This window comes from Marmota flaviventris, chromosome 16 (assembly GCF_047511675.1).
Source record: "Marmota flaviventris isolate mMarFla1 chromosome 16, mMarFla1.hap1, whole genome shotgun sequence".
NCBI lineage: Eukaryota > Metazoa > Chordata > Mammalia > Rodentia > Sciuridae > Marmota > Marmota flaviventris.
In genome coordinates, this window is record NC_092513.1 from 75,707,404 (window position 1) to 75,727,408 (window position 20,005).

General features: G+C 43.2%; 1 protein-coding gene across 1 annotated transcript in view; it reads right to left on the reverse strand.

Moving 5' to 3' along the window:
* Shc3 (SHC adaptor protein 3) overlaps positions 1-20,005 on the reverse strand; it is a 162,797-nt gene that overhangs the window by 54,543 nt on the left and 88,249 nt on the right. The window contains exons 5-6 of the mRNA XM_027955428.2: positions 18,055-18,108; positions 14,537-14,588 (exon numbers count right to left, since the gene is read on the reverse strand). Of these exons, the coding sequence (XP_027811229.2) occupies positions 14,537-14,588; positions 18,055-18,108 (106 nt within the window). The remainder of the gene's footprint in view (positions 1-14,536; positions 14,589-18,054; positions 18,109-20,005) is intronic.

Below are 20,005 nucleotides of genomic sequence, written 5' to 3' on the forward strand. Positions count from 1 at the left end.
CCACAGCGGGTGGGGGGATGGCGAGGCCGGGGTTTACGGGAGAGTCCAGGGCTCTCAGTGTGTGGGACAACAAAACACCTTCATCAGTGTCTGAGGGTGTTCCCAGCCTGGCTTGGCCTGAGGCCGGTGGGAGGTCCCCACAGCTGGCCCGGTCACACAGGGCTCAAGGCACTCTGACTTTCAAAGGATGCCGCAAGAAAGTTGGGGTGGGGGGACCCAGAACCACAAGGGAAAAGAAAGACCAAGTGGCAGCAGGGGTGGGGGTGGGTCAGGAACCCCTCAGGAGGACGTCACCAGGCTGGGCCTGCAATTCCCGAGTGGGAGGGCCTGGGTCAGACTCCTGAGTGACACAAGGAGCAGGCTGGCCGTGCGTGAGCCCAGCTTCCCGGGTGACAAAGGTGGACTTGGGAACTGAGCACAGGGGTAAGATTGGGGACCTGGCACTGTTGGTAACAATCACTGCTCCCAAGAGCCCCGCGTGGGAATCGATCTCAGCACCAGTGGTTGGGGGGATGAACCCTCAGCCACACTGTCACTAGGAAAAGCATTTAACCTCCTGGGCAAACTGAAGGAAAAAATAAGAGAGTAAGTCATTGCATGCACCCATTACTCACATGAGGCTTTGTTTCTAGGGAAAAGAATAGTTAGAGGCAAAACTACAGTTTTTTCCACCAATGGGGTTTTTCGTTTTATTTGCAGTATTGGGGGTTGAACCCACGGGTACCCACCACTCAGTGGCACCCACAGTCCTTATTTTATTTTGAGGCAGTGTATTGCTTACTCACCTACACTGCCAACTTGTCATCCTTCTGCTCAGCCCCTCCGAGGAGCTGGGGTTAGGGGTATGCACCACGGTGCCCGGTGATAGGTTCTTATAATGTAAAGCTTTTCTGAAAAAAATCACCTCTTAGGGCCTACTGCCTTCCAGGGTTAAAAGAAACAGATCCCTTTCACTGAAATGACCACCTATTGCTGGCGTAGTGGTGCATGCCTGTAATCCCAGCAGCTTGGGAGGCTGAGGCAGGAGGATCATGAGTTAAAAGCCAGCCTCAGCAATGGTGAGGTGCTAAGGAACTCAGCAAGACCCTGTCTCTAAATAAAATACAAAATAAGGTAGGGATGTGGCTCAGTGGTCGAGTTCAATCCCTAGTACTTAAAAAATAGAAAAGAAAAAAGAAAAAAAAATGAGATAACCACCTATTACTAAAGGCCAGAATAAGGGAGTCTGGCTACCTGTGGTAGTGTATCCCATTTGCAGGTTTCACTCGAGTCCATTCCGCATCTCTCCCACTGTTAGGAAAATCTTGGGTGAAGAGCACAGGATGTCTCAGGAATTTTTAAGGTTGAATATGTCAGTTTTTCTCCTACTAAGGCAGCATCACCTAAGTCTCAGATATGACTTTTCATGTGTCACTCCAGGGAGTACCAGAGGGTGCCTAATCAGGGTGCCATTGTGACTAAAAAATTGCATGAATCACATGCCCCTTGTGGACAGCTGTATGTCCAACTGGAGCATCATTCTGTAGTTGCTTGTGACCCAAACAGGTCACTTAGAACTAATATGTACATATATATGGTTGCAGGACATGGGAGTCATGGGCAGTAATGAGAGTCTTCAAGAGATATTTACCCCAAGAAACTGAAATAAAGATATTGAAGAGAAATCTGTACTTGGCTATTCACAGTAGCCAAGAAATGGAATCAGCCTAAGAGACCATTGACAGATGAGTGGATAAAGAAAATGTAATCGATAAAACATGATGGAAAACTACGCAGCCATAAAAAAGAGTGAATCTTGTCATTTGCAGCAATATGGATAAACCTGGAGGGCACTATATTAAGTGAAACAAGCAGGCACAGAAAGATAATTCTGCCTGTTCACAGTTATATGTAGAATCTAAAAAAGCTAATCTCAGCAATAGAGTAGAATGCTAGTTATACAGGCTGGGAAGGGTGTGGAGGAGAAGACGACGAGGAAAGATTGGTCAACAGGTACAAAAGTTAGTTGGAAGGAATAAGTTCTGTCGTGCTATTGCCCAATAAGGTGAGTACAGTGAACAATAAACTATATATTTCAAATAACTGAGAGAACTTCTAATATCCTCATCATAAGGAAAAGGAAATGATAAATGTCAGTGATAACAGAAATGCTGATTACTCTGATTTAATCATTACCCATTGTATAGGAGTATGCAAAACCTCCCACTGTACCTCATGAATATATATAATAGTCATGTGTCAATTAAAAATTAAATAAAACTTTAAAACATAAATTTTAGAAAAGAACATGCTTCATTAGAACCCAACAAAGCCGAATCTCTTGGGAGTTTCATCTCTCCTCTGCGCATGTCACTGCCTGGGCCCCCCATTGGTCCTGGTTTTCAAATCCCCCTCACCAACCTCTGGGGACCCTTACCTCCTGGAGATCTTGGTGGTGGTTGTTCCCATGGGACTCAGTGACTAGGAAGAGAGAACTTTTCCCCTTCCACCAGGTTAACTGTGGTAACTGGGGAGTCTTGATACCAGGGAGATAAATATGAATGCTCATTAGAAATACTTCTAGATGAAGAGGGTGGAAAAAAATGGTAGAAAAGTAATAAAACAGGCATCTGCTTTATGCTTTATATATAAACCTTGCTGCTCCGCCATTGGTGGCTTATTTTAAAAACTGACATTTTCCCCCTTCTCTTCTCCCACTCCCTGTCCCTAACCTCGGAAGCAGCAAGATTACCATTCTTCCTGCACTCGGCCTAGTTGTGTGTCCTGCTCGCTGACCTCAGGAAGGAAGGAATCCAGACTTGGGAGCTGAGGCGCTAAGACGCAGGTGTGCCCCCTCAAGGCTACCGCCTGGATCTCAACTAGGAATCCTCACAGGGCATCCCCCCAACACCACCCCCAGTCGTTAGAATCACAGCCCCAAGGGCAGGAGTTCCTGTGTGTTCCCATTTGCTAGCAAATCAACAAAACTTCTATTTCCTTTCTCTCAAAACCTTGCCCCTGTGGTTGGATTGGCAATGGAGACGAAACCCAGCTTCTGGGATCCGGAGCAGCCTGCACACACGGGAGCCTCCCCGAGATACAAGAGTCCTGTGCAGCGGCTCCAGGAGACGGGGAACAGAGGAAAGTGGGGAATTCAACTCAGGCGTCAGTGAGGCCCAGGAATAATGAATGGTCTCTTAGAGAAATCGACTCCCTCAGTGCCAGGCCTGTGGCTGCTGCATGGGGCCAGGGAGGCTCCCCCCAGACAATCCTAAAGATTTGCAGAAATGCAGACTTCCCTGAGGGGCAGGTGTGTGCAGCCCAGCAGGAAGGAGATTAAATACAGGCTGGCTGAAGGGCAGACCCTTGCCTCCCAGTGCCTCCCTCTGGATTCTAAGTGAGACTGTGGCAGAAACCGGCTGGGAGCTCCAGACGAGCAGGGTGACAGCAGGACCTTTGAAAAGGGAGGTTCACATGGACGCCAGCCCACGCACACCAGCTGCCGTCTGGCACAGTTCACACTGACCAGTCAAGCGGCGGGATTCGTCACAGGACATTCAGAGCCACCTCAACTGCCCCTGGAGAAGGGCCGGGCACGATTCCTGCAACTCTGGGGACAGAACATTTCCCTCCCAGCAGGGAAAGATCTGGAAGCAGGGCTGTCATCACTCAGGTCATTGCCTGAAACTGCCCTAAGAGCTTTTCTGTGCTCAGGAACTGGGCAGCATGGGAGCAGAAGCCTGGGCCAGAGAGGCCAAGAACTGCATATTCAGCAGAGGCCAGGATGGCCCCTCTGCACCAGAGACACACAGGTCACCCAGTCAAGACCCTCGTGCCTACCATTGCCTCCCAGTGTCTGGCGTGATCCCCCACTGGAAGGCCCAGCAAGAGACCCCTCCATGTCACGTCCTGTGACAAGGAGTCATTTTAGGTTCTTTAATGTCAGCTTTTCCGTTTGACCACTGTTGTCTTCTGTGTTGACTTGATAGATTTCATCCTCTGGCTGGTATCCCATTCATTGATCTGGTTTTATGTTGTTTCTTTAAATGTGTGTAAGGATGGCCTTAGACCTGAGCCTAAGCAACTCCATTTTAAAACCCCAGTTTGAAACCTGCAGTCTCACCAGGCACTCCTAAAGGGCCCTCCAGTATGGCCCTAGGCACAGACAAGTCACTTCTCCCCACCCTGGTAAACTCAGTGTGAATCCTCCGGCATGGGCAAACCTCAATATAGAAGAAGAAACATGAGAAAACAGAAAAAAATACACTGCAAAAAGTTCGTAACTCCCCAATAGCTGAATTCACATATATTAAAGTAGACGAAACCTCCAAGTACTTTAAAAATTGGTTGTTAAAATGATTAACGAATTTAAAAAGATCTAAGGAATAAATTAAGGGAGGAATAAAAGAGGATCTGAATGAGCCTTTCACTAAGAAGACAGAGATTCCTAAAAAAAAAAAAAAAAAAAACCAAACAGAAATCTTGGGAATGAAAGGTACAATAAGTCAAATAAAAGACTCAATTGAAAGTTTCTAAAATATTTTATCAAGGAAAACACAGAATCTCAGCTTGAGGACAAGGTGTCCTTGGGAACTCTCAGAGAGCATTAAAGACAAAAATAATAAAACTTTTCTGGTTTAGATCTGAGCTCAAAAAGCTCACATGTGAGACAGTGCAAGAATTTTCAGAAGTGAAATGATTAGATGATAAGAGGGTGACCTAATTGGTGGATCTGCCCACCCACATGGATTAACTGGTTGGGAACTACTGGCAGGTAGGATGGGGCTAGAGGAGGTAGGTCACTGGGGTGTGCCTTAGGAGTTTATATGTTGTCCTTGGCGAGTGGACCTCCCCTCTCTCTGTTTTCCAGTTGTCCTGTCTCGGGCTGCTTCCTTCTGCCACATCTTTCCATCATAGTGTTCTGTATCGCCTTGGGCTCAGAGCTACGGAGTTTGCCGACCAAGGACTGAACCTCTGAAATTATGAGCCAAAATCAACTTTTCTTCCTCTAAATTGTTCTTGTCAGGTCTTTTGGTCATAGAAGCACAGAGCTGACTAAAACAGAAACTAGGACCAGAATGTATAAGAACTCTGGAGCAACATTAAGTGACCAAACGACACTCACTGGCTGAGAGGAAACAGCAGAAATATAGGCTATTGTGATTGACATCATAGTCAGTGAAATAACAGGATACTTCCTAAACTTTGAATGAGTCGTACATCAATACGCTGGAAGCATTTGGAATCCTAAGTAGAGAAGACACATGACACATTATAATTACAATGATAAAAATCCAGAAAAAGGAAGAATTTCAGAGGATACAAGAGAGATGGCCAGGTCACATTTTAAGGAAAATTACTCAGATTAACAGCAGATTTCTCTGAAGAAACCCTGAAATCCAGGAGGATTTGGACTGATGTATTTTGAGTCCCAAAAGAAAAAGATTGCCAACCAAGATTACTATAATCCAGCAAAGCAATCCTTCAGAATCAAAGAAGAAATAAAAACCTTCCAAGGTAAACATAAAGTAAAGAAATTCATGACTTCTTAGCCAGCACACTTAAAGGAATTCCACATACCAAGAGAGCTCAGGAAAGAATAAATCTCATTAGAAGAATAGATAAGCAAATGAGAATTAGCACTGAAGCAAACACTGCAAAGAAACAAAAATTACAAGACAGAATACATTATCTCTCTACAATAATACTGTGTGTAAATAATTTCAGTTCTCCAGTTAAAAGACAAACTGTCAGATTTCATTAAAAAAAAAAATGAGACCCAACTATATGTTGTCTGCAAGAAACACATCTCACCGATAGACATCCAGAGGCTTAGAGTAAAAGGAGGAAAAACGAAGATCCATGCAAATAAAACCTGAAAGCAAGCAGGAGTAGCTGCTCAATCTGTCAAAGTGGACTTCACGCCAAAATTAGTTAGAAGAGACAAAGAAGGTCAACACACACTGGTAAAGGGAACAATCCAACAAGAAGACATAATGATAGTCAATATTTATGCCCCACACATAAGGTGCACCTGATTTATAAAACAAATGCTGTTTACCAAAAAGGCTCAGACAAATCCCAGAACAATAAAACAGTTATTTCAATACACCTCTTACCAATCGGTCACCCAGACATAAAATCAGCAAAATGCTACAGAATTAGAACATACTATATAGATCATATGGACTTCATGACATCTACAGAATATTCCATCCAACAATAGGTGACGACACTTTCTTTTCAGCTGTTCATGGAACTTTATCCAAAATAGATCAATCACATCTTGGGCCACAAAACAAGTCATCACAAATACGTAAAGGATGATAACATTTATTGCATATTATAACATTATAATAGAATGAAGTTAGAAATTAACAGCAAGAAAAAATATAGAAGCTATATAAACACATGAAGATTCAATAACTTTTGAATGATGACAGGGTCAGTCAATAAAGAAGATAAAATTTATAATTCTTAGAATCAAACCAAAATCTTTGATACACAGTAAAAGCAATTTTAAGAGGAAATTTTATATCTATAAATGCCTATATAAGAAATGCCCAAATAAATCACCTCACAATCTTAGAAAAACAAAAATGAACCATTCCCAAAATGAGAAGAAATATAATCCAAAACCAAAGTTAATGAAATAGAGAATAAGAATACAATGCAAAAAATCAACAAAGAGTTGTTGTTGTTTTGTTTTAAATATGGGCAGGATTGATAAACTTCTATTCAAACTAACAGAGAAGGGTGGGTGGGGAAGAGTCAAATTAATAGATTAGAGGCGAAAGGAAATATTAAAACAGACATGAATGAATCCAGAGGATCATTAGAAACTATTTTTGAAAACTTACATTCCAATAAATTAGAAAATCTAGAAGAAATGAATAAATTTCTAGACACATATGAAATACAAAAGTTGAACCAAGAGGATATAGAAAAACTAAACACCGATAACAAACAAGAACATTAAAAACAGTAATAAGAAATCTTCCAACAAAGAAAATCTCAGGACCAGATGAGTATACAGCAGAATTCTTCCAGATTAATAAAGAAAAAATGCCAATGATCCTCAAATTATTCTATGAAATAGAGAGGGACATTTTCAAACTCATTCTATGAAGCCAGTATCACCCTAATATCAAAACGAGGTAAGGACACTCCAAGGGAAAAAAACTGTAGTCCACAAAAAATAGTAACCTTATATAGAATGAGCAGTCTCGAGAGCTAATGTATAGTACAGTGACTAGAGTTAATGACGACAGATTGCATGACTGGAATTTCTAAGGCAGTAGATTAAGTTCTCACTATACACACATATAAAGGGGATGGGTATACTAATTTGTTTGGCTATAGTCAACTTTGGACTGTATCAAAAGATGATTGACTGTATCAATAGATTAAAGCTAGGTGTGGTGGTGCACACCTGTAATCCCAGCTACTCGGAAGGCTGAGGTTTCAGGTTTTAAGGCAGCCTGGGCAACCTCGTAAGACCCTGTCTCAAAATGAAATTTAGAAAGGGCTGGGGTGTAGCTCAGTGGTAGAGTGTCAGGCTTAACCTCCAGTACTGTGAAAAAAAATAATAATAATTTTGTATATTTTAAATATTTACAAGTCTTAGTTTAAAATTAAATATGGAGGGGAAAAAATAGAAGAATTCCAATTTCCTGAAAAACAGTGAATCTATTCAGGGCTATACTAATAACTTGGTCAAAGTTGAAGACTTCCATTCTGTCTTTTCACCTCGTTCTGATGCCTCATTCTCACACAAAAATGGAAAAATGGTGAAGCATGATGGTACACATCTGTAAGTCAAGCAAATCTGGAGGCTGAGGCAGGAGAATCACAAGTTTGAGGCAGCCCAAGCAACTAAAGAAGGCCCTTAGCAAATTAATGAGAACCTGTTTCAAAATAAAAAGGGCTGGGGATATGACTCGGAAAAGCACCTCTGGGTTCAATCCCCAGTGCCCCCCCCCAAAAAAAAAAACAAAATGGAAACATAGGTAAGTTCTAAGTTGTTTTTTTTTTTTTTTCAAGTTCTGAATAAGATCCAGAAATACTAATGACGTGAGCACAAGAGTAATATCCAAGGGCTAGGGATATGGCTCAGCTGCACAGCACTTGCCTACCATGTGTGAGGCTTTGGGGGTTGAGGGGGGGGGAGAGAGAGAGTGTGTGTGTGTGTAGGAGAGAAAGAAAGACAACCCTTTACCTGTTTCACATGATCTCATAGATCTTGTTCAGAAAATAGGGGTACAATCACTAATCAAAAAGGAAGAGGAAAGTGTGAATCATCTTGTGATCTAAATGAGTCACTCAGGATGTAGAGTCCCTAGATTAACCAAAGGACAATCTCAGAGTGAGAGTTCTTTCTCAAGTCCCTAATGTACTAGTCACATCTCCAAAGCAACACTCCTGTAATATCTTGGGTATAAGATGTCCCCTGAAAACTCATGCAGAGGTGAAATGATTAGATTATGGTATCTATAGCCAAATCAGTAGATTAATCCATTTGATGGATTAATAATTTAAAGGAAATATTGTACTTGGAGAGACCTGTAGGCAGCAAGGGTCTGGAAGGAAGAAGTAGGTCATTGGGGACATGCCTTTTTCTCTGGTGCCTCATTCTCTGTCTCCCAGCCCTCAGCCATACCCTTCTACCATGGTACTCTCCCTCACTTCAAGCCCAGAGTGATGGACTTGACCAATCATGGACTAAACTCTGAAACTTGTGAATCTAAAATAAACTTTTCCCACCTCTAAATTGTTGGGTCCCCCCCCCCCAGGTCTTTCAACCACAGTGACCAAACTCAGACTATTTTAGACACCTTTTTCACTGCTATGACCAAAAGATCTGATAAGAACAATTTTAGGGGTGGAAAAGTTTATTTTGGGGCTCTCAGGTGGCCGACTCCATCTTTGGGGACCAGGGTGAGGCAGAACATCATGGTAAAGGGTGTGGTAGAGGAAAGTGGCTCTAGATATGGCACCAGGAGGCAGAGAGGGAACTAAGCTCAACAAGGACAAAGTTCAACAAGGCATGCCCCCAGTAACCCTTCAGTCACACCCTATCTGCCTAGTTACCACCCGGTAAATTCCTATCAGAGGATTAATGCACTGATTGGTTGAAGATTTTCATAACCCAATCATTTCTCCTCTAAGCTTTCTTGCATTTCACACATGAGCACCTCTTATCTGAACCATAACATTCTGCCCCAGAATTCATGCCCATTTCACAATGAAAAATACATTCAGTCAACTTCCAAGAGCCCTCATAGTCTTAACAGTTCTATGATTGTCCAAAAGTCCAAGTTCAAAGTCTCCACCAAGACTCAAGGCAAACTCTCAAAGTAAGCCCCTGTAAAAAAATCAAAAGAAAGTTACATATATCCAACACATAAGGACACAGAGTATCTAGTTCTGTTCCCAAATAGAGAAATATGGGCACAAAAAGAAGGGACAGGACCAAGAAGATCGAAATTCAACTGAAAAAACAATTCCTACAGCTCCAGTATCTACGGTACATGGCATGATAATGTTATCACCTTAGGGTTGGTGTAGACCTGCCCTATAGTCTTGTTGGTTGCAACCCATGTGGCCTCTTTCTTGGCTTCTCTTTGCTTGATTCCTGCAGCTTTCCTCAGCATTCATTCCACGTGACTGTCATCTCTTAATCTTGGAGGTCTCCACTGCAACTTCTACTTCCTTCTCATGAGTTGCCCTCTCAGGGGACTGCCTGCTGGGATTCCAGCCCTGCTACTCTTTGCTTGGCCTCTCAGGCATTCCTCTGAAATCTCAGTAAAGTCTCCATGACCACCTAGTTCCAGCATCCTGCATTCCTGCAGAACCAGCACCAGGTGGTTGATGTCAAGGTCTTCTGCCATCTTGAGCAGTAGCCACGCCTCCTGGGACCATGGCTGCAGTAGCCCTTATGTGCCTGGGTGTCTGAGCTCAGAGAGACAACCTCCTAGACACTCTCTGTACAAGCACAGTGCTTCCCCCACCTCTTCTATTTTCACCTTCAAGCCTGACATAGGTATGGTCTTGCAAATTTCTGGGATGCCCATAAGCCATCTTTTCTATTATCTCTGAGTAAAATACTTCAGCATCTCTTGAATGGTTATAATCTCTTTAACCACCACAGCTTCCTAAGCTCTATTTTTACTCACAATTTTCTGGTCAAACTGCAAGTTTTTCAAATCTTTATTATTTGCTTTATGCTCTTGATTATCACAATAAACTTTGCTATAATCCCCTGAATGCTGTGCTGCCTTGAAATTTCCTCCACCAGGTTAATTCATCTACCACCTTTAAATTCAGCTTCACAGAAAGTTTTGGGACATAGGAAACCGTAGACAATTTCTTTGTCAGAATGTAATGAGAATGGCTTCTAGTCCAATTTTCAATACAGTCTTCCTTCTCTGAAACCTCATGAGCCCCATCTTTACTGTCCATAGTCCTACTGGGTTTTGAGCTCCTTTCAGAATCACTCCTTAATCTCTGCTTACATCATTATAAAGCTTTTCCGGCTTGTATCTGTATATTTTTCAAAATCCTCCCCCCTGCAAATCAGCTCCAAAGGCTTCTGAACAACATGGTCAGGTTAGTCATAGTGACAACCCCACTTATCCATATCAATTTCTGTTTCAGTCAGCTTGTTCATTGCTGTGATCAAAATACCTTAAAAGAACAACAGGAAGAAAAGTTTACTTTCTTATTTTTTTTAAGAGAGAGAGAGAGTTTTAATATTTATATTTAGTTTTCAGTGGACACAATATCTTTATTTTATTTTTTTATGTGGTGCTGAGGATCGAACCCAGCACCCCACGCATGCCAGGCGAGCACGCTACCGCTTGAGCCACATCCCCAGCCCAAGTTTATTTTCTTTTAAGAAAATTTAAGTTCAGTCCATGATTAGCCAACTCTATAGCTCTGAGCCCAAGGGAAGGCAGAATATGTGGCAGAAGGGTATGGCAGAGGGAAGCAACTCTGGCAACCAGGAAGCAGAGAGAACTCTGCTCACCAGGGACAAAATATGAACCCTAGTTATTCATTCCTCTAGCCACATCCTTCCTGACTACAGTTATCAACCAGTTAATCCACTGAGTAGGCTATGCCTCTTAATTTAATCATTTCACCTCTGAAAATTCTTGCATTGTCTCATACGAGTTTTGGGGGACACCTCACATCTAAGCCATAACACCATTCCTATACATGTATCTAAAAGAATTCAAGTCATAGCAGCCTAAAAAAAAAAACAAAACACACACTCGTCAAGTTATATAACCAGCCTAGGTGTCTGTCAACAAATGGATGGATACAGACAACATGGTATATATACACAATGGAGTTTTATTCAGCCATAAAGAAGAACAAAATTATGTCACTTTCAGAAAAGTGGATGGAACTGAAGAGAATCATGTTAAGTAAAATAAGCCAGACTCAAAAAGTTGAGGGTCATGTTTTCTCTCATATGCAGAAGTGAGAGATAGAGTAAAGGAAAAGCAGGGTCTCATGAAAATAGAAAAAAAAAAAAAAAAGATCATTAGGATAGAGGAAGGAATCAGAGTTAGAGAGGAGGAGGGCCAGGGAAGATATTGGGGAATGAAATTCATCAAATTTCATTATGTACATGTACAAATATGTCACAACAAATCTTATAATTACTTATAATCATCATGCCCTAATTGAAAAGTTTAAAATACTTCTAGAGAAGCCAAAATGATATGCAAAAATTCATAAGCAGGAATGATCATGGAAACAAACAGTAACAGCAGCAAGGGACAATAACCTATTACTGTAGGGTTTCAACAGAAGACTTGCAGAGACCCCGAGGTGTCACAACTCTGGCAGGCTTGGGGCCCAAGGAACTACAGTGCTTCAAGGCTTGCTGGAGCACACGGACCTACAGGTGTCTGAAGGAGGACTTAGATACTTGAGAGCCTAAGTCAGAACCTCACATCCAGAACTCTTACTAATCTGATTGTCAATGGTAGAGGCATTCATACTAAATTAAACCTTGGCCTAGGGGAGGAAAGATAGAAGAAGCTGGGGAAAGGCCCTTCCCCTGGCTCCCTGGGAGGAGGAAATGCTGGGTGACACAGGTGGGATGGAGGCAGAGGCTCTGCAGTCAAGTTCATGGCAAGGTTGCACAGAGATGCAGCCAGACTCCCCTCTCCACCCACACTGCCTCCCGTGGGTACAAAACAGAGGCATGACAGATAATGATGGCTGCAAATTCCTTGATAGGATTCTCCTCAAAGGGTAGGTGTGCTGGTCATCTTTTTGTCACTGTGACCGGAGAGCTGACAAGAATCACTTAGAGAAGGAAGTTTACTTGGGCTCACAGTTTCAGAGGTTCGGTCCATTGTCGGCCAAATCCATTGCTCTGGCCTTAGGTGAGGCAGAACATGGTGGCAGAGAGAGCCGTGAAGGAAAGCTGCTTGCCTCGTGGCCGCCAGAAAGCAGAGAGAGAAACAAAGAGGATCCAGAGGGACAGGACAGAATTCCCAAGGGCCTGCTCCCAGGGAACTACTTCCACCAGCCACGCCCCCCACCTGCCTGCAATCACCACCCAGGAGTCCATTCAGACTCTACTCCATCAACTGAATGAATGCACCCATTACCTGTGACTGTTATGATCTAATCATTTACCTCCTTCACTAGCACAGGAGAACTGGGGGGACATCTCATATCCAACCATAACAACAGGCATGGTCCTACTCTCCATGAATCTGAGCTACGTGTGGTTGCTTTGAACAGAAGTACAGAGCAGAAATGAAGCTGCCTTTCAGAGCCCTGGAAGGTTCCACTCCTGGTCTATGGAGCCCAGAGCTGCCATGTAGGAAGTTAGACTTCCTTGTCGGATGGAAGAGCCACCTGGAAAAGCCATGGGACGCCACAGAGCATAGACGGACATGGACGTGAAGCTAACTTGGACTCTCTAGATCAACATCTAAATTAGCAAAGTGGGTTGGTGTTCACTGGTCTGGATGACAGTCCTGACTATGATAGTGTGCCCCTGCTCACCTGCGACAAATACTAGTCATCTGCAGTCATCACTGAGCAGCTGCTTCCCCTGAGAAATGGTGGACCAGAACATCATGTTGGCAAGGAAGCCCTCATGGGGACCATTCTGAGGTCATCAAGACCACCCAGGTCCCTCTTCTTCTATCCTCAACATTTCATAATTACCTCATCTCTGCTCAGAAGTGACAATTAGAAAATAGGAAGATGTCTGGATTAGAACCTGTATGACCTCATCTGTAGAAGTCCTCCTATCTGCCACCCAACCAAAATGATAGTTTTTGGTGATGGATGGTCAGGCCTGGGAGAGAACAATAGCTAAAAACTGGTTGTAAAGTCTTGTTTATCTTCAATCTAAAGAAACCATTCAAAGGAAAGACAACCCCCATCGATTCACTGCTTATTAGCCCAGGGTTGAAAAAGACCAGGTGGAAAATAATCCTCACACACACTTACACAGAAATGAGAATTTTTACAGCCAGGTTAGGTGTTCCATTTGCAAGAGCCATTGACATATTAACTATTTAACCCCTTGCTCTGCAAATGCCTCTTTAGGAGGAGTCATGAGTCATACAACATCATGCCTAAGAAAGAAGGAGCTTGCAGGAATCCCTAGGGAGCAGGTCTCCACACTGTGGATCAATCTACCCATATGGGTTGTCTTGAAAATATTTCTGAGATAGAGGGTTGCAGGGAGGGGGAAAAAACAGAATGCTAAGATCTCATTCATATTGAAATTTTTAAATGGGAGAGAATACACGTGTGCGGTTATGGATTTAAATAGGATGCCAAGCCAGCAGGAAAATCAGCAGTTGGTACATGGGGTAGGGTCTGGGAGGATGTGGGGGGGCCAGCTGGTAGTGGAAGGAAGTGGTTTGTATTGTTATAAATACCAGTGGTGGGAGTGGCCATCGATGAGTTTTTGATTGCAGCTGTGGTATAACACATAAGGAGCTGCCTAGCCCTCAAGAGTACCAAGGCATAGGTCAGCCCCACCACCCCAAGTGTCTTATCATCCAATGGGTCTTGGTATTGTAAAGGAACACCCACCCCCATCTAGCCTGTATAAGCCTAGAAGCTTAAGGTGGGATAAGGAGAGGCACCCTGAGCTTGGACACTGGGCTGTGAGCTGGGTAGGACAGTTACAGGTAGCTCAGGTGGCTGAATCATCAGTGGGCATACGCAGAGAGCTGACCCTGGGCAGGAGGATCAGCAGGCGTAGAGTCTTCAAAGTGTAACCAAGGACACTATCAGAGCACAGGTGGGATCTGCTAATGTATTAAGTCAGGTGTAGCGAACCGTAGCCATCAGGATACAGATTTGTGTTTTAAGCTTAGCCACGTCCAGCATCTCTTAATTCAGCCAGGTGATGCTGCTACCCTTGCAAATCTCAATTATCCTTCATAATATGATATGACACATGTTCGTTTTGGCAAAGGGAACTGAGCTAATGAGGAACATCTGGTACGAGTGTTAAGCCTGGCTGTATACAAATGAGCAATGTTGTGGGTCAAGCATGGCTTACCTCTGCGATTAACAGGGTCCTTAGCTACATAGGCGACGTAGTCTGTTGTGTCCTGTTAAAGAAAAAAACAAGATGTCTGTATCACTCATCACGAGGAGAGAACACTACAGGGATACAGTACATCAACACAAGCTGATAAGGACACTTCCCACCATACAAAGAATCAAACACTGCCTACACAACAGCCCAAACAAGGCAGCTTCTTGTGATGCACATTCTGGCTCAGTATGTCCAGGCAGGGCCTGGGGGGCTGCATTTCCAGCCACCCTCCTGGTACTGATGCTGCTGGCCCATGTTCACACTGGAGCAGCCGGGATAGAAGGCACCGCTTCTCGGCATGTTGCATCTTCAGCTTCCAAAACTGAATCCTATTGCCCAGATAATTTGATTTAACTGGTTTGGATGTGAGCCTTGAGCATCAGGAATTTTTTTAAGTCCCTAGAAAAATATTAATGTGAACCTAAGTTGAGAACCACTACTCTCAGCAATGTCCATACCTGGGGCCCTCAAATTTGAATAAGTGTCAGACTCCCCTGTAAGTCTTGTTAGAACAGATTTCTGGGCCACACCCTGGAATTTCCCCTCTGGTGGGTCGGGGGATAAGATCCCCAAACTGAATTCCTAACAAGTTACAGCTGCCTCTGGGCTGGGGACCATGCTTTGAGAAGTACTGGTCTGGAAGAAAACCCAAGTGGATGGATGTTCAAAGGTTGATCACAGACATCCCCTCTTGGGTGATTGAGATAAGAGAGTTCTTTTCTTCTTGGACATAAATAATAATTTTATTCCCTTAAGATATTTTAAAAATATAAGTTCTATTTAGAGGTTTCATCTTTCCAAGTGAAATAAGACTTTCTTCACCTTCCTTCTCATAAAACCAATGAATAGAGAAAATAAGACTTAAAAAGTATGCTGAAGCTCACACCTGTCATCCGAGTGACTCAGGAGGCTAGATTCAAAACCTTCTGCACCATGACAGCCAGTCTTGCAGCCATCAGGAGCAGAGACTGAGGTGCAGTGAACTTTGTCCATCACAATAAAGCCACGTTACTTTGAATGCCATTGGCTTGACAGTGTGTGTTTGTATTTAATTTCCAAATTTGATTGGAGTTTAGAGTTCAATAAAAAGTATAAACATAAGCCATCTCTTCTTGGATTCTGTACAGATTCGGGTCACATAATTAATCTGAGTCAGCACTAATGATATATTCAAGGAAATACTTTAAAAAAAAAATCTTACCCTAATCTAAGAAACTCTACTCTAGCTCAAAGTTGGGGGAGGAATGACAGTAAGAAGACCTGGTCTGTGTGTCTCAGATGGTCAATGGCTAACTAAGCTGGACCTGGTTGTTCTGATTCTGGTATTGATCTCTTTCTGGAATAGTAGTAGAGTGTAATAGGATTCAAAACAATTAATTGTTCTTGAAAAGTTCCAACAAAGGGGTTGCTGCTTCTCTACTTATGCCCTCCCCGAGAACCTCGGAGCCTAACCATTGCTCTAAAATTCTTTTGGTGGTATTTTAACATGGCTAATCATAGTAGACTATAATTATTGTGTTGCCTCTTTGGGGAAAGGGATTAATAATATTTTCTAGTCTGTCTCATTTGATGTTTCCATCTACCATTTTCTGACTGTGTAGACTAAGACACAAAGCATTAAACAACACACAGATTTAGCAGGAGTATCAGGACGAGGGCCTAGAATCCTTGGTTTTACTTAAAACATTTACCAATAGTAGTAATGTGGTAAAATTGTGGTTATGATTCAATTTGGAATGAGATCTCATGCACTAGCTATTTGGATTGGAGTCCTGTCCTCTGGGATCATGCCATTTTCTGTATTAGAAAAAAAAAATCACAACAAACATAAAAGGTTATGGATTACTTTAAGGGTCAATAAATAGTTCCATTCATTAAAATGAAAAGATGATGAGTAAATCTGAAGAAAAAGAACAGGCCCACATCCTGTTTATATCCTGGAGAATAAAATAATTCTATATAAGCCCATGTGTTTGGCTTTCCAGGACCTAGACATTTGTATCTCCACTCAAAATATCATCATTAGGACAAGAATTAAGAAAAGTTCCTGAAAGGAGCTATTGATGCAGTTCAATAATATCTGTCTTTTGATTTTTTCAAACTGGGTTACCTTTGACATTGAGGAAACTGTTTCCATCCCCTGCACAAGGAAGGAAAGAAGGAAGGGAAATTATGGCTCAGAGCATCACACTGGTTAAGCACTTAGACAACCACGGCAAATTACTTAGAGTAGAGAGAGACAAAGGAAGGATCTTGGTCTAGACATGTATGTGAGTGCAGTACAGGCAGGTACATGAACGTCCATGGGCATGATCCCAGGAAATGTAGCATGGGTGTGTCACTGAGGCTTTCCTGTTACAATGAATTGTGAGAAATCGTCAGGATTAGAAAGAAAACAAAGGTACAGCAAGAGCAGAGGAGAAAAGAAAAGGAAGCCACTGTGGTAGACTTTTTTAAAAAAGACTTTTAAGTTTTAACAAGAGTCCAAACCATTTGAACCCATGGGATATCACTGCTAAACTGTGCTCTGGTCATCTTTGGTCAATTAAGCAAAGATGTAAGGGCAAAGATTCATGTGCAGGATGAGCAATCCCTTCTGCCACCAAGTGCCCTGGGCGTGGGGTCTGAGGTGGGGGTGCTGGACAGTAACAGGGCCCATGACCAGTGGCACTGGTCCTTGGCAGGAGCCCACAACCCCAGCCGTGCCTGCCCCTGACGCCCACCACCACTGGACACAGAGAAATACTGCTCTCTCGTTACTGTGATCTGGGCCCCTATTAGACTGTCCTTCAGAAACATCTGGAATCTGCCGCTGAAATGGCTCTCTTGATTGACCTGACTCCACTAAGCCAGCAGCAGTTCTATGACAAGGTTATCCAAGTAGAAGAAATTGGAAGGTCATCAGGAAAATTCCCCTCCTGTGGCTAGCTGCAGACAGGATCCCTAGCATTAAAATAAGGAGTAGTGTGTGCCAATCACCAGGGCTACTTGGGTGTCGGGGGAAGCAGGGCAGAGAGTGATCAAGACCCCAGCAACTCTGAAAACTGTGGTGCGGGGTGCAATCTGTCACCTCTTAAAAAGGCCAACGCTTGGGCTGGGGTTGTGGCTCAGTGACAGAGCGCTTGCCTTGCAGGTGTGAGGCACTGGGTTCGATCCGCAGCACCACTTAAGAAGAAATAAACAAAATAAAGATATTGTGCCCAGGTATAGCTAAAAAATATATATTTTTTTAAAAAAGGTCAAAGCTTCCAGAATTTCTGACGGCTTTTGGCTATGAAATAAAAATTAACAGCAGGTCCTTGACATAGGCTACCTACCCCCAAGAAATGATAGTCAAGAAGAGTTTCCAATATTTGAGAGGGAGTAGTTGACATCACAGTTAATTTTTGTATATTGTTCAGAGGGGGCACACTTTAAGTAAAGGTCCCTTCTTGGAAATTCCCAAAAAGTACAAGAGAAACAAGGCCAAGGGCACTTACCGGATCTCCCCCGGAGGCGAAGGAGATGGACTGCATGTGATGATTCGCTATGATCTGTCAGGCCCAAAACAAGAAACCACATGTGCCGTTATTACCCTTTCCACGTCTTGCAAAATCAACCCTTTGTTAGCCGATGATCCAAATTGACGAGTTCTCCTGAAAACTCATAACCGTATGAAAATAGCAACTGTGAAAGTCACGGCGGTAGACCACCTTTCATGAGCATTCACAGCCTGATGGCTGCTGTCTAGCTGGTTGGCCTCAGCAACTTTCTTTAAGTCCTCCCAGGAGCTATGGAGAGCGAACATCAGAATTCCATCTGACAGGTGAGGTGGCTGAGGCCCCAAGGACCAAATGATTTCTTCAAAGGATCTCAGCTGTTAATCAAAGACCTCTACCCGCTGGCCAGGATCTTAAGGAAAAAGTCTCACCTGCACCTCAAAATATTGCCATTTGTGGTGGTGGTTTCCAAAGCCACACCAGGACCCCCATCACAGACCTCCTATCTAGGATGGAGGAGGAGGGGCCCTTCCCTCTCTCTTTGTCCCATTTGTACTCTGCACATACAAATAAGAAAGCCAGAAACAAAGATTAAGAGTCGGTGCCATCTAAAGCACTCTCGTAATTTATCAACATAAAAACCAGAGAGGACATTCCAAGTTAATTTTAAAATGGGAAATTTCCATTAGCTTTTATAAACCACAGCATACAGTGGAATTTAGCAGACACTAAGTAAATTAGAAGCTGCCCTAAATTTAAAAAGCTCCATAAGTCTTCCATGCTATTTTTATCTTTCCAAAGACAATGTAATGACATTGAGGTACATTTCCGGGGGTGGGGAAAAGAGCTCTTGTCTCCATCCCTACACAGCCAGGTTTATTTCTGCACAATCCCCTCAGGCCCTTGTCCTCAAGCAGGCAGTTAGAATTTACATAGCTACATTTGTGCCATCCGAGGGATGTTTCCAAACAGGCTCCTGTAAAACCCAAATATAATCAAATTATATCACATATTTACTTTTAAATGTCTACTTTGGTTGTTGGCAATTGCAAAACTTCAGGATGTAGGAAATCCTGAGCATCTAAGGGACCATAAAGCAGTGTGCCCAAGCCCCGGGTGGCCTAAGCTAATAATAGTCACCCTAGAATCCTGTCCTCAGATCATGGTAGAGGGAATGGTGAGGAAATAGGACCCCCCCCAAATAATGATAACGTTTTGAATTTTGCATAATTAGCTTTTGTGTATTTAATTTTTTGCTTCTAAGACAGCTCCAAAACTGGGGCTTAGAAATTAAATTGGAAGGTAAGATTTAGCAGGGGAAAAATGAAAGTCATATTTAATCAACATGATGCATGATCATTATTGTGTGACTGAATCTAATTCCCTTGAGTAACAGAAACATTGAAAAGGGGAGGAAGAAAATTAGAGCTAATTGATTCTAATAGATAGAGTCTGTGCTTCTGCTCCAAAGGCTTTATCTCATTCTTCTACTTGGAACTCGGTAGAGTGGAGGAGGTGCTGCCCGTCTGCTCTCTCTGACAGAGCAAGAAGGATCTCACCGTACTGGGCTCAATTTGCTGCAGTTGACAATTACAATCAACAGGAAGGGAGTCCAGAGCCATCTGATCTTTACCTCTGCTCCATCTGCCACAGACTGTACCTTTGTCATCCGAGTGGGCAGCACCTGGGGGTCCGGAGTCCACCCACCTAACCCAGAGGCAAGAAGATAGGAACTGGACACATCCAACCAGCCCAGGTCTCAGGTGGAGCAGGGCCAAATGCAGCAGCAGTGTCCTGGGTGCCTCTTCTCTTTTATGGAGGTGGGGAAGGAGGGAGAAGAGCCCATAGAATTGAGGGTTACAGGCTGAAGAGTCCTGGAATCCGAAGTCCCCAGCAATAGAGAAGGAGAATGGGAATGAGCAGAGATGGGATGCAGGGCTGAGTGGACCCG